Below are 24,559 nucleotides of genomic sequence, written 5' to 3'. Positions count from 1 at the left end.
TGACTACCGAGCTTCCGCAACCCATAAATCAGGTGATTACTCTTACAAAATTGAAATTGGACTCAAAATCTTTTTATTCATGGTTTGGTTTTTGTTTGATTCGATTTTAATTTTTTAATAAATAATAAAAAGACTTTTTTCCGTTTTATAATTACACGTATTTATTAAGTAATATACCAATACGAGGCACATGACATCATAAATAAGATAGCACTAATAATCACAATTGTTATTGAAGAGATAATAATTTACAACTATTTTTTAATTTCTCCAAAAAAAAAAAGAGTGAAAAAGGTCAAATTTCCTGTCGCTAAATCTTAATCAAAGACTTCTGTGACGGACTGACGGGTTATCAAAATAGCCTTGAGATTGGCTCATCTGAGCAAATTCTCGGCGATTAACTAACGGATCATACCTCAGTCGCCAACACCCCCCTCCCCAATTATATCGCAGTTGGCCTGCAGAGGAGGAACTCAGGCGATGCCACCGCGACGGTAGCAGTGCGCTACCCATGCCAATGGTTGCTCTGACTGATCCTATATACCTCTGAGGGTGACCATTCATTCAGTTTTAATATCAATGGCGTCGAAGTCCAGGGGAAAGCAGCTCTCTTTCGAGATCCTCTCCTCCACTTATGCAGTCAACTCCGACTCAATCATCGATCGATCTTCTAACTCCGATCCCCTTATTCAAAACAATAAGTCCAATCGCCGGAGGCGGAAGCGAAAGCGGAAGAAATCCACCCCGAATTCACCAGCACCACATGAATTCTATACGATCTTCGATAACGGCGGCATTGATGAATTGGAGGAGAGGGAGTCTCCGTCGATGAACTCTCACAGTTACGCGGCATCGAGTTTCGTGGTTTGTGAGGTGAGAGAAGAGAGTTTGGGCACAGTTTGCCAGGTTTCGCAGGGGGAATTAAGGCAGAGAAATGTGAGTAGTGGTGGCAGTGGCGGAGATTTAGTGCCCCCGGTAGAGATACCGGAGGCGGAGGTGAAATCTAGACCTAATCTTATTAATGGCGGTAAATTGGATAAATCCGAGTCTTTAGATTGGAAGCGCTTTATGGCTGAAGAAGATCCTATGTGTAAGAAATTCTTCTTCTTTTTATTTTTGCTTCTTGTTACTTCAATTTGATTCTTCATGTCCTAGTGAGTAACTAGAGCTCCAATTCTTGAACTATTTGGTAATTCATACTTGGATAGTTATTTTATGGAGTGGCGCATTTTAGGAAGTTCATTAATATTTAACTCTTTCAAGTTGTTAATTTTGTTTGAGTTGATACCGTTATTGGATGCCTGCTAGTAGTGCTGTAATCCCATCCGACCTCCAAATTGGTTGCTTTTATATTGCCCTTTCTCGTGATGGAGAGATAAATAACAGAATTCAATGTTGCATACAGACTGAAATTTCTCTTGCAATTCACAGTCTTGCTTATTGACATGACCATCTTGTATAGGTACCAGACCATCAGGGTTTTTCTCCTCTTGGTACCGACTATTTCCTTCTTCAAATGAGGTCATATGATGTCCTGATCTCATGCGCTTGAATTGGTGCTTGTTAGCCTTCATCTATTTCTAGTATTCTTCAATCTTTGGGTTCACTTGAACTTTTTCAAATATGGTAAAGCATGGGATTAAACCATATGCTATACCTTTGTTACGTGGACTCTCCATTTTATCTCAAGTACCCATGTCAGATCCTAGACACTCATACATGGATACAGACAATACATTTTGGACCAAAATTATGAATATTTTTCGCAAATAGCTGAGTCAAGCACTTTGACAAGTACTCGTGTCCGGATGGGTACACGAGTCCGACTAAACATAGTGTGATACTATAAAGAATTTGTTTGGAGACAATCTTGCTAATGAAATCAATTCCCTTTTCAAATATTATCCCTTCCAATGATGAGCGGATGCTACATGTTATGGTTTTTCATTGTGCTGATAGCTTATACTTACTCCGTTTCTTATTAGATAACACAATTTGATTGTGACACTATTGACTGTTCACACAAGCTCCTTTTGACTTGTGTGATTTATACAATTATACTTAAGAAAAAACATAGTCATGTGGGGTCTTATTAGGTTCGTCTCAATGAATATTTTTTAAATATCAACTTTATATAATTGTTTCTTATCCATAATTGTAGATATTAATGCTTTAAATCGTGCATTGGTAAATGTGCATAAAAAATTGTGTCATCTAAACAAGAACGGAGGAAGTATGTTTTTTCTCTACCTTCGCTTGTAACCTAAGTTCTTGGCTGCTAATAAGTCTTTCCAATGCGATGCATTTTCCCGACATTATCATGTTTCAATGTGTCCACAACTAGGGTTCTTTGTTTTCTTCCATGTTAAGCCATAGGTTAGTGAGGTCAATCTCTTGCAACACTGTTGTTATGACACTATTGATAAGACACTTTTAGCCCTGTCAGTTTCACTTGGACCTGCTCAATTTATTCATATGTATGTGCCAAAATATTACTCCCTCTGTCCCATTTTATTCCTTACGTTTGGTATCATGCATGTGAATTTAAGCATAATAAAAAAGAGCTTTAATTCCTTAATTTTTTTAATTAATAATAAAATCTAGTTTCCTCATTAATTAAATGAGGTGAGTGGAGGGCTATGTTACTCGGACTCGGGTACCCATGTTGGACTCGGGTATGTATCCAAGTGTCCGACTTGGCTATTTTGTGAAAATATTTCATGATTTTGGTCCAAAATGAAGTTTCCATTGTCCGTATCCATGTCCGAGGTTCAAGGATATAACATGGGTACTTAAGATGAAATAAAGAGTCCTAAGTAACACTGGTGGAGTGAAGGAACGAGGAATGGTGAAGTGAATTCGTTTTTTGAGTATTTTGTTATATTTGTACACGTTTTTTTGTTGGAATCAACAACAACTAGACCTGTCAAACGGGTCGGTCGGGTCGGGTTGTAAAAAATTACTTTCGGGTTCGGGTTGAATCGGGTCGGTCACTTTCGGGTTTACAAATGCTTGTTCAAGACCCAGAACTTTCGGGTTCGGGTCGACCCAACGGGTTGAGGGATTTTAAAACGCGCATTATATTTTCATTAATTTATGTGATAAATATACAAAATATTGGCACAAATTAACAAATTTTCCTACGAAAATTCATATTTAGTCAAATTCAACCATAAAATGGCGTATAATTCAAATTAAAATCATATTACACACAACAATAGTAAAAACAACGTGTCTATTATGCTTAAATTTTCTCATAATGTCATTTATTACTATAAATACAATGATTTTCAATCGGTCGGGTCCAAAACGGGTTCGGTCGGGTTTTGACCCATTCCTTTTCGGGTTGCTCGGGTTCGGATAAAATCGGGTTACGGGTCACAAAATCTTGTTCAAGACCCAGTGTTTTCGGGTCGGGTTCTGGTCGGTTTTCGGGTCGGGTCGATTTTTGACAGCTCTAACAACAACAAAGCCTTAGTCCCAAAATGATTTGGGGTCGGCTAAAATGAATCGTCATAGGAGATCGTCATAAGGGATAATAAAAATAAATAAAGTTTAAAATGAATAAAATAATTAAAATAAGCACATTTCAAAAAAGCATTTTAAAAATAAAAATAAAAAAAATAAAAAAAAAAATAAAATAAAAAAAAGGAGTCAAAATGGAAGATATATAAGTCACATGAACTCATCAACGTATATTCTCTCCCTCCACTCTTTCCTATCTAACGCCATACTCTCCTCAATCTCAAGTAGGCTCATATCGCGCTCAATCACCTTCCTCCAAGTTTTCTTAGGTCTTCCCCTACCGCTTGCAATTCTATCACTTTGCCAACCTTCTAGCCTCCTAACCGGGGCATCACTTGATCTTCTGCTTACATGCCAAAACCATCTTAAACGATTTTCCAGCATCTTAAACTCAATTGGTGCAACCCCTACTTTCTTCCTAATAATCTCATTACTCAAACGATCATTTCTTGTATGCCCACACATCCAACGTAACATGCGCATCTCCGCCACATTCATCTTATGCACGTGACAATGTTTCACTGCCCAACATTCCGTGTTGTATAACAACGCCGGTCAAATTGCCGTTCGGTAGAGTTTTCTCTTCAATCTTTTTGGGGCATGCCTGGATCACATAGGAACCCCGTGACACTTTTCCACTTTAACCAGCCTGCTTTGATTCTATGAGCCACATCGCCATCCAATTCCCCATCCTTTTGGATAATAGATCTTAAATAACGGAACATTTCAGAACCTTGGACAATTTTCCAATCTAAGGTAATCGCCCCTGTCTCTCTGTCTTGGACTCCACTAAACTTACACTCCATATATTCCGTCTTGTTTCTACTCAGCCTAAAACCCCGAGATTCCAAAGTTCGTCTCCATAACTCCAACTTACTTTCCACTCCTTCTCTGGTTTGGAATATTGAAAGGAAATACTCCAAACGTAAAGAACATAAGGGGATGCGCAAACGAAATTACGTAAAGAAAAAAAAGGGACGATGAGAGTGGAAAGTAACTATTATGTTCATCTTAATTTAAGTCGGAAAAACCTTATAACACTTTTAAATTCCAAATTCCTGAAAACCTAACAACAACTTTTGCAATCTAATAGAGATCCCACACATCTTCACAATATATATGTGTGAAGATGTGTGGGATCTTCACAAAAGAGAGAAAAATGTTAGGTAACAATGCCAAATGTGACATGTAAGTAGGGGTAAAGTGGGTATTTAGCTTGTGAACACACCAAAAAGAATGTGAAAACATACCATGAGAGGAACTGGGGCAAGTAATGTAACTTCCATAAAAGGAAAATGGTGCAAGTAAAAAAACGGAGGAAGTACTTATATATCCCACTCATGGTAGTAAGTATCCTTTTCCTTTACCAGGAAAAGAGACTTTCTGATACACCGGTAGAGATTTAAGTAGCCTTCAAAACATACAAATTAAAGTTGAACCCCTTACTAGGTATTGAGCGTGTAGCGTGACAAATGAGGATCAGCTGGTAATTTATCAAACCCATACTCGCTTCACCACCCATGGCATGTGATTTCTCTATATCTTCCTCATTACTTATTATATACACATAATCAACATATTCTACATTGTATGTCATAACTGTTGGTTATCTGCTTGCAGTACTTAATCTTATCACAAAGTGTTGACACATTATCATGTCCAACCTTTTGCGTAAAGCAGAGGGGGTAAATTATGAAAACCCACTCCTCGTTTGTCCTTCATAGTTTGTATTAGGGAAGGGCTAAGGCCCTGATCTACTGCGTAAGTTCCTTGGTTTGGTAGAGAAGAGAAACAAGTGGAGAGTAGAGACAAAAGGCTAGCAGCTTTTGCAGTCAATTTTTTTAGTGAAGAGAAGCAGCTGGTTGCACATGAAGAAATAGTAACTTGCTGTATGGGAACCTGATTTGCAGATATTGGTCCTTGGGGCAGAATATTCCATCTATTGCATGGGATGTATTTCATTGATTTTAAACCCATTCTTCATTTTAGTGTGTCTGTGTGTGGAATATTAAATGGCCCAAAGCTACGAGCTTCATTTTTTGGCTATCCATCTATTAGTCCCTGTTGAGCTAATACTGTGTAGTCCCTATCTCTATTATATAAGCCAAGAGGGGAGGGACATTTCGGTAACCTCGCTTTTGGTGTCCCCATGTAAAAGACTAAACTACCCCATTCTATTTTTTTCAATTTAATTGTATTCCAAACCTAATTATTTTACTGCCTTTCTCCAAGACTGGAATCTTTCTCTCGCCACAATCTTTCTCTCACCTCAAACTTCCTCCCTCTGTAAAATTCTATAACCCGAAGAAAACTTCAATAAATACTCTCAGCACGCATCGCGTGCATATAAGACTAGTTTCCTTTTATTCTAGGGCACCAAACGAGCCAGATTGACCTAAACTTGTTCTGGTTCCACGCACCAAAGTCCCTTCCTAAGTACTGTTCCAGAGTCTAGTCAGCAATTTTCGCCTAAAAGAGCTTGATTCTTTGGCTTTCTATACAGACGATTTTTCATGCCTGATGTATGGTTGAGATTCTTCTTCTAATAGGGCATAGCCGCATAGTTTAATAGGTGATTTTTCCTGCTGCTGAATAATGCATGTATTGAGATAGCCGAACATGCACAGTGACTTGTGAACATATATTTATCATTATTGTTACTCCAGTGCCATCAAAGAGGCTCCCAACAACAAGCAGCAAGCGGGGTATGTGGGGGGGGGGGGGGGGGGGGATCAGAGAGACTGTTTCCAATTGACCCATAAGCGATAACGGGACGACCATCTTCTATTTATGGAACTTGTGAACATAAATCTGAATGAAAAAAATTGATATTTTAAAACTTGCATATGGTGTTGTAGACTTGTTGATCATTCACTTTTGTGGTTCGTTCGTGTGGATGTGTTTCTATAGTAATTAACTTATTACTGCTAGTTTAAGCATTATGTATTCTTGATGTTTTGCTGACAGTTTCTGTAAACATTGGGATTTCTCGTTTAGACTGAATTATAATCTCTATCAGCTAGGGATATCAAAAATAATTTTCAACAATGATTAACTATTTGTAAAATACTAAATTTCCATATCGTGCAAATGGTTGGTTCTTGTTTTAAAAGCTGGAAAATTGTATCCTTATTTAATTTGTAATATTATGACTTCCCTCATGCTGCTTGTCTCTTAAGGTTCCTGTGAGACAATTATTTTATGATGGCTGGAGTGTATATCCTTGTTTTAAATTGGGGCAGATATTTTCTTATGATGTATCAGTAACTAATATTTTAAGTCATCTCATGGCATTTTGATCTCCTCCTTCACTATTTTCTAGATCCTTTTCCCGTGGAGAATTCGCCAATAAAATTCTTCATGGAAGAAATGTACAATGGAAATTCTATTAGAAGCACAACAACGCGAGGAACTGAGAAAGAAAGAGAGAGGGTTTATGATACTATCTTCCGCTTGCCATGGAGGTGTGAACTGGTATTTGTTATGCTTCTTCTTTGTGTATGCATATTTTTGCTGTGTGCTCGTCATTTAAATGACATTTCTTAAAGTGCTTAGTTTTTCACAACATTTCCATACTATATTGCATTATGTATTAAGCAGTGATTACTGGCTTCATGCTGTATAGAGATGAATAAAAGATTAAAAGCTCATCATGATTGATAACTGTCTTTATTTTTGCTCTAATCGATGATAAGGTTTCTTGTTGCTGATTTATCATTCATCAATATCAAGGTCTTGTGAGTTTGATCAAGTTCATTCATACTATACATTTCATTTTCCTTCTTGCTGATTTATCAGTTTCTTTCATGCATTTTCCTTATCCATTTTAGATTGGATCTTTTATGGGAAGACTTTTTAACTGGTAGTCATGGGCTTATTGGTGTGGGAGAGACATTTTTGTCTCGTTTATTTGAAGATTTGACGAATCCTTTAGAATACATTTTTTTGCAGCTTATTGACGTGGGCTACTTCGTTTGTTTAAATTCATTTTTGTCGTTGCTGACAATCATACCTATGAGAGCTCTGATGACGCTGTGGAGGTTCCTTACGAAAAGGTTGGTTGCTTGCCAATGCTTCATTTTCTTAAGGTTCTTGTAGCTTCTGCAACAGGTGAGCTGATTGTGATTATAAGACAACAAGACAACCAAGTAATTTAAAAGGTGCTTCTGTGCTAGGCGTGTGGGTCAAAAGAAAATGTGATGAATTTTGATTAATTGACACCATATTATAGTAGGTAGTGCCCCCCCCCTCCCCCAACGGGCACAACACACACACACAATCAATCTGAAACAGGACGGATGACTCATCATGTAAACCTGACCTGAACTTGTTCTGAACATGCCATCTCTAGTATGTTGCTTTTGGGTTTGGTGTGAGAATGGCCCAAATTGCCCCTTGGTGAGGAAGTGTCTGTTTCGTAAGGGGAGTGATTTTCTGTTAAGTAGGCCACAAAGAGAGAACCTGCTGCTTGCCGAGGATTGAGAAGAAATTGTTCTGTAATTTCTTTATTGGAGTTTCAGCAAGTGTTTTTTAGTGATATTTTAGGGGAAAATTATTCAGAAAAATGATGTTGGTAGTTCAGCGGATGATTGAATTTCCTTTTAGGGGGATGGTTTCGAAGAGGAAAATCTATGTTGAATGACTTTGAGGTCCAAGATTATAAGTGATGGGGAAAACAATAAGAATAAGAGTCTCATGTGTGTAATATTTCTACCATTATTTGCAAGGTAATGAGCTTCCACAGGAAGCACAGAAAGTACACTATCCTCTGCAGAATACAAAGACAGCGGGCAACATCCCATTGTGAACTCTGGCTATCCATTTGGTTCGGAATGCTAGCGGGAGTCAATACTCTGAAGATACCCTTGGCATCTAGGGTACTGAACAATCTCAAAAGGCAGATAAGGGTGATGTTATTTTTACCATATCCAGTGGTTTCACAGCCTTTTCAATGGCTTGGTTCTGTAGCTGTAGGTGGTCTGCTGTGTGTACACAATCTTTTTGCAAAGATGGAGCTAAATCGCATCCAAAGGAGGAAAGATCAAAATATAGTGTCCCAAGCAACTTATAGGAAATTTAATAGAAATAGAGTCAAAGAACATGAAATATGATAGTAGCTCCATTTCACAATACATGCTCTGTTTTGACTTTCATGCTTATTAAAACACAACTTTAACCATCTCAATTTCTCTATACGTTTATTAGTTAAAAGTTTTAAAATTATATTGTGAAAATAGACGTTGCTACTAAACATTTTACATGCTAATATTAATTCTTACGTAGTAATATATTAGTGAAGTTTAGTCAAAACAAATAAATGAAAGTGCAAAAAGTGAAAAGAGTGCATGTCTATTAACTATGAGTGACATGGCTAAGGAGCAGAGGACTTCTTGTCCTTTCTTTTGTGTGTGCGTGTCATCCTAAGTTACAACCATTGTTTGAACCTTCTAAAAAGGTTTTGCAATGATGAAGGCAAAGACCAGGGAATACTAAAACAATTCAAAAAGAAAAAAAAACCCAAATGTTGTAGGCTAGTGAAAACAATTAGAGGCGACCAATTTTTTGTTAATAAAGAGCAAAAGAGACTGGTGAGAACATGCCGGATCTATGCTAAAAATCAAGATTATCCTTAGCTACATTTAGGGACTAAGAAGGAAACTGCAAATCCATGTGGGGAAAAGGGGGAAACAGTAAGACCCAACTATATGGATAATTATCAAGGTGATGATCACAATTATAACCTAACCAACGTTCGAGAGGTCACCCTAATGACAATTCACTCTTCACTTATCTCAACACCTGCTACAATACGCTTCCTTCTCTTTTATTGCATCCCTGTTCTCTCGTTTGCTCTCAACTCCAAATCCCAACTAGCCATATGTGATTTCCCATTCCTACACTTCCACTCCCTCTGGTTTTTTTGACGTACCCATTGTTGGAAGTAAAGCTGGAAAAGGCTTCGCCCTATGGCAAGACCAGGCGAAAACCAAAAGTCACGGACTTTCCGGTTTTGCTTTGCTTCCTTGTGATTCCTTTGTAACAACCTTTTTGATGATGTTTTAAGTGACTTAATTATTTTGATTATGTTGAGTTAGTTGCTTTGTGCTCCTCTTGATTAAGGAGGTTACTAAACTCTTCATAATCATACGTCAGTTTATTGATGATGGTCATTGGATTCTTTTGAGTCTCTTGGCTTCCTTGAGCTGTTTTGATTCCTCTACTAAATCATATGTAAACACCCCTTTTCTGATTTTGATGAGTGGTTGTTGGTGGTTTTTCTCCATGTTTATGGAGATTATTAATCTCTAATTATTATGAGTTGTTTCTTATTATTACTCTTGATTGTCATTGATCATCTTTGATCTTTGGACGTCTTTGAGTGTTTGATATTACCACTCATCTGTTATATATTCTCTGACTTCTTTGAGTGGAAAGATAGAATATCATATGCATTCTTTCCTTGTGTTTATGAGTAAACTTCTTGACATCATTGATACATGATCACTCATCTTTCTAAGCTTTTTCACTTCTTATTCTTTTGGGTATAAGTTTATGTGGCTCCATCTCATCACCCAAAAGTGTCTATGTGTGTTGAGTGTTGTGTTAACCTTGGGGAACGAATCGTTGAATACAATTGTGCACCCCGGTTGCACCTAATCTCGTTTTCAAGGCAATGATTTCATTATCACGACACAATGATTTCCTAAACTCGTTCTTATTTTTGTTCTAGTATTTTGCCTTAAAAACCATGATTTACAACATCCATTACCGTAGATTCTTCTTTCTAAGAGAGGTGGGTGGGTGTAAAAAGAAGGTGAAAAAAGTAAGAGAGGTAGTAGAATCGTGGGTGGGTGTAAGAAAAAGGTGGGTAAAGTAGGAGAGAGAAAGTGAAAAAGTGTAATTATTGTGAGGAAAATGGGTAAGATGGTAGAATAGGGTAGAACAAAAAAAATCCCCTGTTGGAAAGTGGGTACATAAAAACAACGGAGAGGGAGTAACATAATCTGTAACCAACTCTAATGAACATTTTTATTACTTCCTCTATCCCTTTTTTTTTTTTTTTGTGGCGGTATAGGGTGACTCTTTGCAATCTTGGGCTCACACTCACCGTTGAATGCTAGCATACTCCGCTTAGTTCCCGTGGTTTTGACCAATTTTTCCCTATTGTTGCTGCACCTCTAGTGCTGGATTGAAGTGACCCTTAGTTTTGACTTCCTTATAAATAACCCAATGATTGCTCCAAATCAGCTTCAAACTATGTAATTAAGTATTTGAACTATTTTGAGCCATTTGAGGTAGTTATTAAGGTCAATTTATAATAAGAGAGGAATCTTGCAAACCTTTTAGCTCCTAGAAATTGACAGTTATTTGTTTATTTGAAAGTGAGTACATGCTCTACATCCATTTTTTATTTTTATTTCAGAACTCCGAATGAAGTTGATAGTGTTTCTTGGTAAAACAATGGCAAAAGGTGTGCCCAAGATTTAAGGGATTTTGATATTGTTTGGCAAGAGTATATTATATGTGTATCTCTTTCAGAGGTGTGCCCAAAATTATTATGTTAATAATTTTCATATAAAATATGTCTTTAGTAATTCATACGGAGTACAAGAAATTGTGATCGTATTCAAGGTTAAAAAGGAAATTCAAATTCTACAGGAAGGCAATTAGACCGCCATTATCATATTGGTCGGAATGTTGGGCATTAGGAAGGAGCACATTAAAAGGATGAGTGTAGTAGAGATGCGTATGTTGTGATGGATGTGCGGGAACATCTTGAGGGAAAGAATTAGGAATCTAGGTATACGGAGAGAAGTCGGACTTGTGGATATTGAGGATAAAATAAGAGAGAATTGGTTATGATTGTTTGTGCATGTGATACGTCTACCATAAGGTGCATTGGTAAAGGTGGGGTAATGGAGATCTCAAACGTAGTCGAGGTAGGCCAAATATGACTTTGGTTGGAGGGAGTTAGAAAGGACATTTAGGAAATGGGATTGCAAGATGATCTAGCATTAGGTAGAAGCGAATGGAGGATGAGGAATTTTGTGGATGACTGCATGACATAGAGTCTCGGTTCATGCAGCCCATCCTGTCTCTTTGGGAATAAGGCTATAGCTTTATTGTTGTTGATGTAAGAATTGTCTTGATTAATGAGTTCAAAATGGATCCTATAGGTAAGAACTATAAAAATTGATGCTTCTTGCTGGTTATCACATTAAGTTTCCTCTCAGAAATGCTAAAATTTTCACATTTTGGACTTTGCTTATGTGTGGAAGCTGTCTTTGTCCATTATTCTTGATTTTTTACCTGTAGGAATGAATTACTTTACTAAGATATATTGCTCGTACTTCTTACCTCTCCATTTATTTGTTAATCTTTTGAAACTTTCGGTAGCTCTTTATATTCACAAAATAACCTAACCATGTTTGTGGCAGGCAGCCCAGAACACCTTCTGCAGCTGAGCTGTCAGATTTTGGTTGTCTTCTTGTACTAGCTGTTGGAGTTACGATTTTGGGGCGGACAGGTATCACTTTAACTCCCCAATTTTTTTTGCAGCATAACATTTATCCATTGAACTTTGTCAAGGAATTTGGTGGTTTTAATTCCAATCTACTTCATTATTCTTTAAACTTATTTCCTTCTTTGCTAAAATTTCAGATATCAGCCTTATATACCATATGATTCGCGGTCAAGGAATTGTCAAGCTTTATGTTGTCTATAATGTTTTAGAGGTAAGCTATAGTCTGCAATGAAGATTTGAAGACAGTTCCTAGCTTAAGGTTCTTTTGCCTTTTCTTTTCGTTTTCCCTTTTTGTAGTGTGCAGAACTGCAGCAATGTGTAATTTTAGGTATAGTTGAATATATTAATACTTGAATATTAGTCAATCTATTTGTACATAACTAGTGTACATCCTATAGGCCTGAAAGCTTGAGCCAAACAGAGATGTTTAGGAGAACTACCCTACCAATTATGAAGGCTTGCTAGCAAACTCAATTCAGATCATTTCTTATTCATTTCCAACCAAAGTACCTACAATATCAGAAAAGAAGCTGAATGCTAACGATTTCTCCGGTCTTTATGCCTGCCAAAACTTAAATAAAAGACCTACAAGTGCTCTTAAGAAAATCGATTAACGTACTTCTTTCTGCGATTTTAGAGGTTGCTTATGTTGATGTAGTAAATTTTTTGTTTATGTTCTTGTGCTTTCTTTCTTTGCAGTGTTCTACTCCTTTCTACCCCTTATATTGTTTTTGCTCATCTATTCTGGATCTTACATACGTTGATACATTTAAGGGGTGTTAAGGCGTTTGGTTGAGACATGTTGGGTATGTAATTGTATACCATCACTTCCCTAATCCCCCCCCCCCTCTCCCCCAATGCCCTTGAACCTCATAACCGCCTCACATCCTTTCTCACATTTGCTCTCCTCAGAATTTTCTTACTCAAGCTTATATCATTTGAACTTGCTACCTTGCTTGGGTTAAGGAATTTTTCTACATTACTAGGCTGTTTGCCTTAAGTCCCTCTCGCTTGTACTCAAGAAATCTGTATTAGCAGGGATGAAAGTGGCTCTTTTTTTTTGTTGGTAAGTAAGAGAAGTATTATCAAAGGATTACAGACTAAGGATAAAACAGGAAGCAAACTTCCTTTCAAGATCCCCACCCAAACTACAGCCAAGAGGCACAAAACAAACCAATGGAAGCAGCAAAGCAACCATAAAAGACTAACTATGCAGCAAAAAGCTATTTTAGGGAGACTACAAACTACAAAACTATGCAGCAAAAAGCTATTTTAGGGAGACTACAAACTACAAAACCATTTTTTATCGACCTGAAAAACCTTCTTCCCCGTAATACTATAAATTCTCCCGTTTACCACATTCTTGATTTCTGAAATCACAGAGGGGGGTGAATCCACTTTCAGATTCCAAAACGCTATGTTCCTAACATTCCATATTTTGTAACTTGTTGCAGAAACTGCAGCCATCAGCACATCCTTCCTGAATATGGACTTCCTTGATCTGCATATCCATCTCGAGAGCATATACACATCTGTAGTTCTTGCACCAATTCCCAGCCAAACTTTAATTTCCTTTATACACTCTCTACTGAATTCACAATCAAAAAACATGATTATGAGACTCACAATCTCTATCGCATATTGCACATTTATCTGAGCTACTATGTCTTGTTTGGAGCTTCCCAACATAATCAACCAGAGAATGAATTTATGTTTAGGAGTAGCAAACCTATTCCAGACATACTTAGCCCAATGTTGCTTCCGAAGAGGGCATTGAAGCTTAGCATGCATGAGAGCAATTTATAGGTAGGCTCATTCAACCACTGATCACCTTGTGTAATGAGGTTGATCTCATTTTTACCCTACAAATACATCTCCAGGTCCAGGTAGCACTACTGGAAGCCTGATGCCTATCCCAAACTTTGTCTTTGATGTACATGGTGTGAACCCACCAAACCCACAGATTATCTGCTTTCCTAGCAAGATCCCAAACCTGCTTCCCCACTGCCAACTTTATTCCACAAAACAATGTTTCTAACACCCAAACCTCCACCACTCTTATGCTTCCCACGCTTATCCCATGCCACATAGCCAGGCTTACTACTATCATACTGCCCGGACCAAAGGAAAGCCTTGCAAACAACATTTATTTTCTTGAGAACAGCCTTCGGTAAAGTGAAGACTTGTCCCCAGCAGACACTTACACTCATTAAGACAGAATTCACCAACTGAAGTCTTCCGGCAAATGATAAGTGCCTGGAACTCCACATCTTCATTCTAGCAACCATTTTCTCAATCAAATATTCACAATCACCAGCTTTTTATTTTATAAGCTGATAGGAATCCCCAAGTATTTGAAAGGCAATGAACCAATCCCAAACCAAGAGAGTTGATCAATCGTATCAACCTCAGCTTGTTCCACACCACAAGAGTAAAACGTGTATTTTCCCTTATTAGCACACAAACTTGTAGTGGAGGAAAACAAGTGAAGACCAGCCAACTTCATTTGCACAAAAGTAATATCACCTTTGTAAAACATAATTAAATCATCTGCAAAGCACAAATGATTTAACTTGAGAGTTTTGCATCTTGAATGGTATTTAAACTCGTTTTGTTCACTTGTGTATCTCATGATTCTAGCTAGATATTCCATACAGAGAACATATAGAGAACAAAGAGCAGAGGTGACATATGATCACCTTGCCTTAGCCCCCTTTTGGAGTTAAAGAATCCAGTCGGTGAACCATTCAACATTTAGGTGAAACTAGGACTCCTAACACACACCATGACCAGGTCCGTAAAGTACTTAGGAAAGCCTAGCCCTAGCATCATCACCTGTAAGAAATCCCCACTCTGCCGTATCATAAGCCTTCTGAATAAAATGTCTTCGTCTACACATTTTTACCAAATCCTGACAAATAAAAACATTGTGGAGAATACTCCTCCCTTGGATAAACGCTCCCTGAGTCTCTGACACCACGTCATTCAGCACCAATCTCAATTTTTCACAAAGAAGCTTGGTTATACACTTGAAAATCACCGAACAACATGAAATAGGCCTGAACTCACCAACTGTGTTGGGGTTCCTCACGTTAGGAACTAAAGTCACCTGAGATAACATTGACTTCCTTTAAGAGCTTTCCAGTCTTGAAGAAGTCTAACACAGCCACTGTTGCATCTTTTCCCACCACATCCCACGTACTCCTAAAGAAAAAGCTATTATAACCGCCATACCATGGGCCTTCACGTTAGGAATTGAGGAAGTGGCTCTTTCATCATCTTTTTCATGTTCCTTTTTCCAATGTGTGTGTGCAGGGTTGTGTAAATGGTAGTGTAAACAGGGTATCACGGCGTAACACTTTTGTCAGATTGGGTCAAGGGTTGACAACACCATCCCTTCCTTCTCTACGTCCTTGATTGGTATTTTATTGAATGTGCTGAAAGAGTAATAAACATTTAGCTTATTTTTTAACCTTTTGTGATTTATTTGACGGAATCAAACATCATCAGTTCCTGGAAATTCTGGCAAAGTGCACCAATGGGTAACCTAACTTCTGCAATTTGTTAAGAGTGTGTTTGGGAACTCACAGTTCATTTCAAATATTGAATTTCAATTCAGATATCACAAATAAAAATTTCAATTCCAATCCCTCCATTTGGAGAACACTAACATTCAGTTTCTAGAATTTGGATTTCACTAAATTATTCAATTCATGATCAACCCCCGCCTCCTTGACTGGTTATTGCCAGCAAATCCCTATACCGTATCTCTCTCTTCTCTCTTCTCCCCTTTAAACCAATTGAATCTTAATCATGTTAAAGATAATCACTCATAATACAGTTTCTTGCCTAGCTAGTTTAATCAAGAAATCTTTTGGAACATTTATTCTGTGATGAAAGAGAAGTTGAAGAGCAGAGGTGGGCTAGAAGAACATCTAGTGCCGACGAAGGAGAGGAGGTTAGCAGAGGTGGTACTTGGTGAATTGGTGCCATGGCGTTGATTGCGGAGCAGTTGATGACAGCGATGACTACATGAGGGTGGAGGGGAGAGAATATAATTTGGTATGGGAGGAAGAAAAAGTTGAGTCACGTGATGTTTCATGTTGAGCATTAAGTTTGAGGTGTGGAACTGTGGACTTTTAGAAAGAGATTAGGTAGTGTAATGTAGAGTAGCATACTAATTCAAATGACATGGTCATTATCATTATCACTATCATTAGCATACTAATTCAAATGACATGGTAAAAAAAAGTAATTTCAAATCCAATAATTTATGGGCCTTTTAGAATGTGTTTGGAATTGGCAATTCCATATGTGAAATTCTTTACTATCTATACACTTTGAATGAAATCCAAGTCACCATACACACCATAAACCAATTCAGAGTGTTGTGTGTGATGGAATCAGATGTCGGAATTTGATGAAGATTTAGTATGAGATCTAATTTGTTTTAAGCTGCTCCTATAGTCCAATTTCAGGTCTTTTCCTAATTTTCTTTCTGCAAGTAGCTCTTTTTTTGGGTATAGGTCTTGTTAGCCTACAGTTATAGAGAATTAGTTATTTTGTATGAACAGATGATTGATAATGGTAGCTTCATACTAAAAAAATTTAGATTCCTACTCTAGATAGCTGCTTCCCTCAGCCTTAACTCTTTTATCTCTTCTTTTCTCTATCCTTCGCTAATCTAATTATGGTCTTCCCATTTCTATTATATAGTATTCATGAGATATCTATAGCATGTAAACAGTAATTGGAACTGAAAACAGGGAACTCATAAGTAAAAAGTAAAGAAAGAAGGAAGTCCTTCAAATAAAATGAAGAAAAAAGCTAAAAAGTCATTATATTTTCTGCTTGAAATCTGACAAATCAAAGCCTATTATAATGAGATAATAGTTTGATTGTTTTTATAAAAAAGGAAAACGTTGGTAAGAAGTATATATCTATTATAAAACCTAACAGTACCCGCTCTTTTTGCTGGTCTTTTCCCATTCCCAGAGCCCAAATATCATCTCCACTCTCCAGCACCTCATTTTTTTGCCACCTTCCATTACCCAGTCTAAATGTATGTACTTTTGCGGTGCGATGCATGGTTGGTGGTGAGAGAGAAGAGAAAGCATCTTGTGTAGTGGGATTTGGTGTTGGCGTAAAGCAGAAGAGGTTTGGAGCTTGGGAAGTTGGTTTTCAAAACCATTGCTTTCTTGGAAAATCATCGTAGTGTTTTCCTCTCGAACTCAAGTCATCATGACATTGTGTTATCCAGAGAAAATATGGGTTACTCCAAAATGGGGTAGGATATTTTGTGTGGTGAAACAGTGACATTGTGACACATGCTTCCCCATGGAATTGTAATTTAGTAATTCTCAGGTGATTCTATCTTCTTCTCGTTTGTCGGGTTTAAGATTTGGGATGGTTACCGCTTTAGATTTTGTAAGGATATGTGGAGACTGGAGGGGGAAACGTGCATCTTTCCCTAATATTCCAATCTACATGGGTTGTCACGTCTACTTTATTTGTTGACAACTTGACAATGTTTGGGACCTTTACTTACGAAGGCATCCCATGGCAAGGAGATTGATGATCCCACCATTATGGGGGGTGGGGGATTTTAGGAGGTGGGTGGGTGATTCACCGGCAAGCTTTTCATATAATACGGGAGTGAGGAAAAATGAGAATAGAGCCTTAGTGCTCCAATAAAATCGACTGGATTTGCGATGCACTTGGTCCCGGAAAGACCAAGTATTTGAATAGAGAGAGAAACAGGTCTCCAATTGAAATTAATCAGCGGCTAGGTTTTCCAGTTAAGATTTCTAGTATTTCCCCTTGGATGGACATCGCTGGGTAGGAAACACACGATGTCTCTTGTGCGTGTATCATTACGTCACTCTAGCTGCCCTTTCTGAAGTGTTTTGATTTCCACCTTGGCTTTTCTAGGGAGTTTTATACCCATTTATGAATGTTTCAAAACTTGAAACGTTTCCATTTTTGCGAAACAGCAGGGGAAGAATATTCCCATGCTTCATGGATGGAAATCTATAGAATTAGTTGTCTTCCCTTCTATACAACAGCAATTTTGGTAGTGTGACCTTCTGAATTTTGATAATTTATTGTTTCACTCCATTGTATGGCTGTAATTGTATATTTTGGACATTGGAGTCAGCTGTACAGTAATGATGGTTCCAGCAAATTCTGGTTGGTATTGGAAGTTTAGAACTTCCTATCCAGAACCAAGCTTTTTTTTTTGATGCAGATCCGTGTTCAGTTGACTGCATCTGTTGCTTAACATTATTGATCTTTGTGGCTATTGAGTGACTTATTCCACATCCATGGCAGATCTTTGATAAACTAGGGCAAAGTTTTGGAGGTGATGTGTTTCAGACATTATTTAATTCTGCTGAGGGGCTTGCATGTTCTTCACCAGAGTCATCAGGATATTGGCTTGAAAGATACACAATTGATTTAATATTGGCTGCAGCTGCTTCAAATATCCTTCATATTTGCTTATCTAATTATTATTATTGTTGTTCTGGTTTTGTTGGGTCCCTTGACTCTTATTCTCACTTGTTCATTCTTTTATATTATTAGCTCAGGCAATCACCCTGTCAACCTGTATAGTGGCTCATAATAATGCTTTACTTGCTCTGCTAGTCTCAAACAATTTTGCGGAGATAAAAAGCAATGTATTCAAAAGACTCAGTAAAGATAATGTTCATGGCATTGTATATTCTGGTAAGCATTTTCTCTACGTATGCTGTGTTACTATCAGTAACAATTGATTAGTTAAATCTTTGTATAATTTACTTTTTCTATCAATGATTGTCATCCCAGCTTCCTCTATATAATCGTGAATCTCGTGATTGTGTATATTTGTTTAGTGCTTGTGAATACCATATTATTCTGCATCATGGGGTGTCTCGCTTTACCTCATACAGTATTAATTTTGTTGAGGCAGGATATGGAAATGTCCACATATATGCAGCCTTACCCTTTTTTTGAAAATCTCTCTCCCTCTCCCTTCCCCTCTCTATCCCTCCCTCTCCCTCCCCCTCTCTCTCTTTTCTTTCGATACGAAAGTGTATTTTGTAGAAGTGTAAACAAATACATCTCTAAAATATTGTCCAATGAGCGAGTGTGATGTAGTAGTCAATGTCGCATTTTATTGTAACAACAGAAATTAATATCATTGTTATTAAATATCATTACTGCATCTCCTTCTCTATTCTGGTTAATGTTATATCTGAGGGTTTCTACAGTCACTAAATGCATCTCCTTTTCTCTTTTACATGATCAGATTCAATAGAGAGGTTCCATATTTCAGCATTTGTCATATTTGTTCTGGCACAAAATATTCAGGAAGCTGAGGGCCCATGGTTTGGAAATTTCCTTTCCGTGAGTTCATGGATTATCTTTTCATAAGATTGATTTACAAGCAAGTATTCATTTTTCTGTGGCTTTTTTTTTTTAGTCTCACTGAATGTGCTCTCCTTGACAGAATGCTCTCTTGGTTTATTTCTCTGAAATGGTAATTGATATCATCAAGCATTCATTTATTGCCAAATTCAATGACATAAAGCCCATTGTGTACTCGGAATTTCTTGAAGATCTATGCAAACAGGTAACACTACATGATTTGATAAACTTCCTAAATCTTTATCATCTAGCAGAAAATGTGTGATGATGAAAAGGTTTAATTATTATGGGGAAAAGGGGTAAGATGGTAAAAAATGCTTAACAAAAATAGAATAAAGAAGAAATGGATACATAAAAAAAAAACGGAGGAAGTATTTACAATGATGGTGATGTAGACGGGATCCAGTACTTGTTTTAGGGTACCACACTACCACCCTTCGAGGCTTTACCAACGAAGCTAGTTGGCATCCACAAAATCTAGTCATTTTATTATCTAACAGTAACAACTAAATTTATAACATTTTCATAAACGTCTAACTAGTATGATGGCACTGGGTTGGGCCGACCCATGGCACGGCACCGGCTCAACTCAGAGAAGCATGGCAAGACACATCATTGTGCGTATCGGGCTGGCCACATTTTTTATGGAAAAGCACAGCAAGACACGGCACGGCATGGCAAAACACGCTAAAATAAGTGAAGATTTCTTAGGAAGCAAATCACGTGGGCTTGGGCCGGCCTGAGCTGCCCTTTTGAAAATTTCTGCATGGCACGTAACTAGTGGGTAGGCCTAGGACTAGCCAGCCCCAATGCACGCAGGCTCAGCACGAGGCATGGCCCAGTGTGACCCACAACCATCTATAATAATTAACTTGGTACAAAACTATAAACAGATTCAGACTGATGGCGCCAACAAGGCCTTAATCTTCAAATTTTATGTTCACATTTGTGGAGGTAGTCTTTGTTTTTTATTATTGTTTTGACATAAACTGATACTTACTGTTTTTTATCGTACTTTAGACTATGAACATTGAGACTGACGGCGCAAAAAAGACACTTACTTTCGTTCCCGTGGCCCCAGCTTGTGTGGTATGTTCATATTCTTTTCTCCTTGGTGAAATTCTTCCTGTCTAGCTATTGGTGTTTTGTATTATGTTATTTCTTATTGTCATGTAGTTATGGATGACTGCTAAACTGCATACACAGTCATTCTTATGATGTCTATCTATTTGTGGTATGAGTCCCTCTGACTGAATCTTTTCACTTATACAAATGCCAGGTCATCAGGGTGATCACCCCAGTATATGCTGCTCGTCTTCCATGCAGTCCCCTGCCTTGGAGATATTTCTGGATGATTTGTTTGACAATGTTGAGCTATGTGATGCTTGTGAGCCTGAAGGTGATGATAGGGATGGGTCTTCAGAAGCATGCAGCTTGGTACATCAAAAGGTGCCAGAAGAGGAAACTTCACTCTGATTAAATGTACATTGTTAAAGAAAAATGGACCTGGTTGCTGATGATGGGAAGTGGAGATCACCGCAGAAATGGTTTGCCTTTTAGGTATGGGATTGGTAAACACAGTTTGAGATTATACTCTGATTTAGATTACGAGTGAACTGTGCTGCAGAAATACCCGAGTTGATGGCATTACCTTAAAACTTCACAGTTGAACCACTGGAATTGCTTCAACAGGATTGTGTATTTAGTGGAAGAAGACACAAGTTAGTCATTCATGGCAACATTTGTTTGGGGTGAAAGCGATGAAATTTCACAAGGCCTATTGGTTGAACTCTGGGACAGGGAGAAAGGTTGCTCTAAGTTCATCCAAAGATGACTCAACTTGTAAAACTATTCGAGGTTCTTCGACATGAAATTGATATTGTCATTTGTGTATTGGACAGGGGGAAAAAAAGGTGGGAATGGAGATCATTGTTAATTAACAGAGAGCTCAATGCCTGAATATTGTTAATGTAATGGTGATGAGAAACTGAGAACAACTTGCTAGGTTTCCGATTAGCACAAGTCATACATACATATATCTCATAGAGAGGTTTTCTTGAAACAACTAGTTACATTAAAATATTAACCTAGACTTTCAGCATTTTGGCAAAAGAAAACGAAAAAGTATCTTCTAAAAGGCTTTAGAAGCTACCATATAAACGTAAACCTGGAGTTCATTTCATTTCAGGTTATCTGGGCTGCATGGAAAATTCAGGTGGATAAACTTCATAATAAATGCATCTATTGGACTTTTGCATTATTCATACACTAGCTTTAACTTGATCTTTTACTAATATATACAAAAACAAATGTTGTTTTCATTTTATCAACTTTTTATATCATTTACCAATAGACAATTAGAGATATTAGTGGTCAAAATTATGCGTTATCCTAAAAAAACATAATTAGAAAACTTATACGCGTACTAAGTATTGTACTTTGCACCAATTGACAAAAGTAATAAGTGTTGCAAAAACAATGTAAATGTAATTATAATTATATCTTATTGAAGTAATATAATAATAGGGATGAAAGTATGATAAATTAGCCTGTTTGCTAGGAGGCCATAAATGGGGGTCAATGAGAATAAATTTGTATATAAATTTGAAAGGAAAATCAATATCCATTTCAGGTGTGAGGGGGGACGAAAAGACGAGTGTTTCCAAATAAATGGTTCGACGACTTCCCTCGTGAATATTGCAATCAATATTAAATAAATGGGGACTAACTTGGTGGCCGTAACCTCCTATGTACTAGATCGTGGAGCCGCCTTTCAGTTTTCAACGACGTTGAGGAAAATTGACAAAATCCAGTTATTGTGGTACGCAACTAGCATTCGAAGCTCAGGCTCACATATTTGACCAGAACGGCCTTAGGTTCCCTTGTGATCGCTAATTTGGAGAACGCTCAATGTACATCCGCATAGTAGGGTTTGAGGGTTCGGGAGACATTTACTAATACGGGGAATGCCCAGTATTAACTCATGCGGTGGTCCTTACTAGTTTAATGCATCGACGAAAGGGACATGCATTATATTATATTACTAATCTTAGTTGGTTTTAATGCACAGAAAATTAATTAAACAACGCCGAAAAATGATTTAAATTGATTAAGGGAGCTTAACAATAACATATTTGTCCAAAGATTATCTTATTAGGCATGCTTGAATAACCAAATTATGTGAACAATTTATATGGCTAGGAAAGAGATTAAAATGTAATTCACGTTACAATATAGTTTTGGCTATATTGCGGTTCTCAGGAACACATACCACTTGTCTTTGTTGAATCTCCTTTTGTGCTTAGAGCTCTCTGGCAACTGACCGTACGCTCCTGAATCTTGGTGCGACTCCTTCAAAGCTCCCCTTGAATTCCCTTAGTTAAGAGTAAGAATCCGACTATAATCTTGGCTAGGAACAGGACGACTTGGGTGTTTATGCGGACAGAGGTTTGATAACAGGAGTTAACAAAAGGCTATTACGAACGAAGGGATAGTTTAAAGTTTCGGTCAATACTCAAGTTTAGCGTTAGAATCGATGGGAATTGGTTGTTTAATGGTGTTGATTGGTTAGGAATTGGTACCGGTTTTTGGAGTTTCTAGGCCCCTATTTATAGTGAAAATGGTCGGGTAAAGATAGAAATCTGAAGAGTTAGAAGTTCACATAAACTGAAATACCAAGCGCTAAGACGTGGCTAGCGCTAGAATTTATTGGCTAGCCTGGCAAAGCTAGAAGTGTTGGCATCCTAGTCACCTTTAGAATATTTCGGAACTCTGAAGATGTGATTGGGTGAAAACCAAACTGCAACATTAGAAAAGAGTGGCGCTGGAATAAAGTGGCATGTGCCACACACGCGCTAGAAATTTCTAGCGTTGTTAAATTCTATCCACGCGTGTTCTAGATCCTTCCGGTTTACCCCGAATCTATCTTTTTTCTACGGACTTATCTCTTCTTTAGAGGGTTGGTTGGAGTGCAACTCTACCCTTTAGTCAATATTTATGTTATTCGGTTACTATATCTAGTAGCTACTTGGGATGACAATTACTACAAATAGCAGTTACTATAAATGGAAATATGGATTCAGAGATCGCTTTAGTCAGTTTTAGGATGGTCATTGCTTACTCAGGAAAGCGTTGACAAGTAGTTTTCGGTTTTATCATCAAACCTACCGCTTCTCTTATCATAGATAGTGTATGCATGTAGGATGTAGATATAGTTTTGAGTTTTAAAAAAAACCTTTCTTTCCAGTCTTTCTTATCTTAAAAAAGCGCTCTTAATTCAGGGGTCAAATGTAGGCGTCTACACCACGGTAATACTAGTTCACTTAAAATTATCTCTTTTTTTCCCTTTATAAATGTTCAGTAACAACCATTACCATTTGGGGAGTGATATTGAGTGAGAATGCAAATTTATAAACAAAACTACCAATTTGAGATAAGATTTTATTGCCATGGACATTATGATGTTATTTTCTGTCAAATAACATAGACTTATTCCAATTCCCGTCTTTATTACCGGCTACCAAACTAGCCGTAAACGTAATAATTTGTTATAGTTGAAAATCGTCAAGATGACGTAAGAGGATATCAATTGTATCGGTGGAAAGTTAGTAAAAATAATAAAATACAGTTTACTATAGAAATAAGAAGCGAAAATCTATAAAGAGATTTGGTGAATAATTAAAAATACAAATTAATAAATTATTGAATTACAATATCACAATACAAAAGGTCTTGTGCGCACAAGGTGTACAATAAATTTATTGTACATCAAGATAACTTTAACCGTTTTTTTTATAACTTTAATCTAGTTTTGATTAACTTTTGTATTAGTAAAAAAAAAATTGATAGATAAATATTTTAAAGGGTTAAATGATTAATTTTATACATTATTAGTTATTTTGAAGAAATAAGTTTTACTAAAATGAAAAAAATTTATAACTGAAAAATAGATAACTTTTACTTATATATGCTTAACTTTTAAGCATTTTGAGTTAACTTTTACTCCGGTGTACAATATTTATTGTACACCCATTGTAAATAAGAATTTGTGATCACAACAAGCTACTAAACAGGGTAATAGTTTAACAAAAGATAAAATTTACA

The 24,559-nt window shown here is 37.2% G+C and overlaps 1 protein-coding gene across 2 annotated transcripts; it reads left to right on the top strand.

Moving 5' to 3' along the window:
- Positions 1 to 312: 312 nt before the first annotated feature.
- Positions 313 to 21,521, top strand: LOC110785213 (protein POLLEN DEFECTIVE IN GUIDANCE 1). 2 transcript variants are annotated; one of them, XR_002532533.2, is made up of 12 exons: positions 313 to 1,090; positions 6,848 to 6,999; positions 7,477 to 7,580; positions 11,964 to 12,052; positions 12,187 to 12,260; positions 18,380 to 18,530; positions 18,608 to 18,775; positions 19,338 to 19,435; positions 19,539 to 19,661; positions 20,477 to 20,545; positions 20,736 to 21,016; positions 21,123 to 21,521. XR_002532533.2 is itself a non-coding variant. In XM_021989647.2 (11 exons), exons 1-11 carry the CDS (start codon positions 580 to 582, stop codon positions 20,934 to 20,936), a joined length of 1,740 nt encoding a protein of 579 aa, XP_021845339.1. In that variant the 5' UTR covers positions 313 to 579; the 3' UTR covers positions 20,937 to 21,521. The 2 variants fall into 2 exon arrangements, 1 of the variants encoding a protein (XP_021845339.1); XM_021989647.2 differs by having other exon boundaries at positions 20,736 to 21,521.
- Positions 21,522 to 24,559: the final 3,038 nt, after the last annotated feature.

This window comes from Spinacia oleracea, chromosome 2, assembly GCF_020520425.1.
Source record: "Spinacia oleracea cultivar Varoflay chromosome 2, BTI_SOV_V1, whole genome shotgun sequence".
NCBI classification, from domain to species: domain Eukaryota; kingdom Viridiplantae; phylum Streptophyta; class Magnoliopsida; order Caryophyllales; family Amaranthaceae; genus Spinacia; species Spinacia oleracea.
The sequence above is the reverse complement of the archived record's forward strand: the minus strand, read 5'-3'. Positions and strand labels throughout refer to the sequence as shown.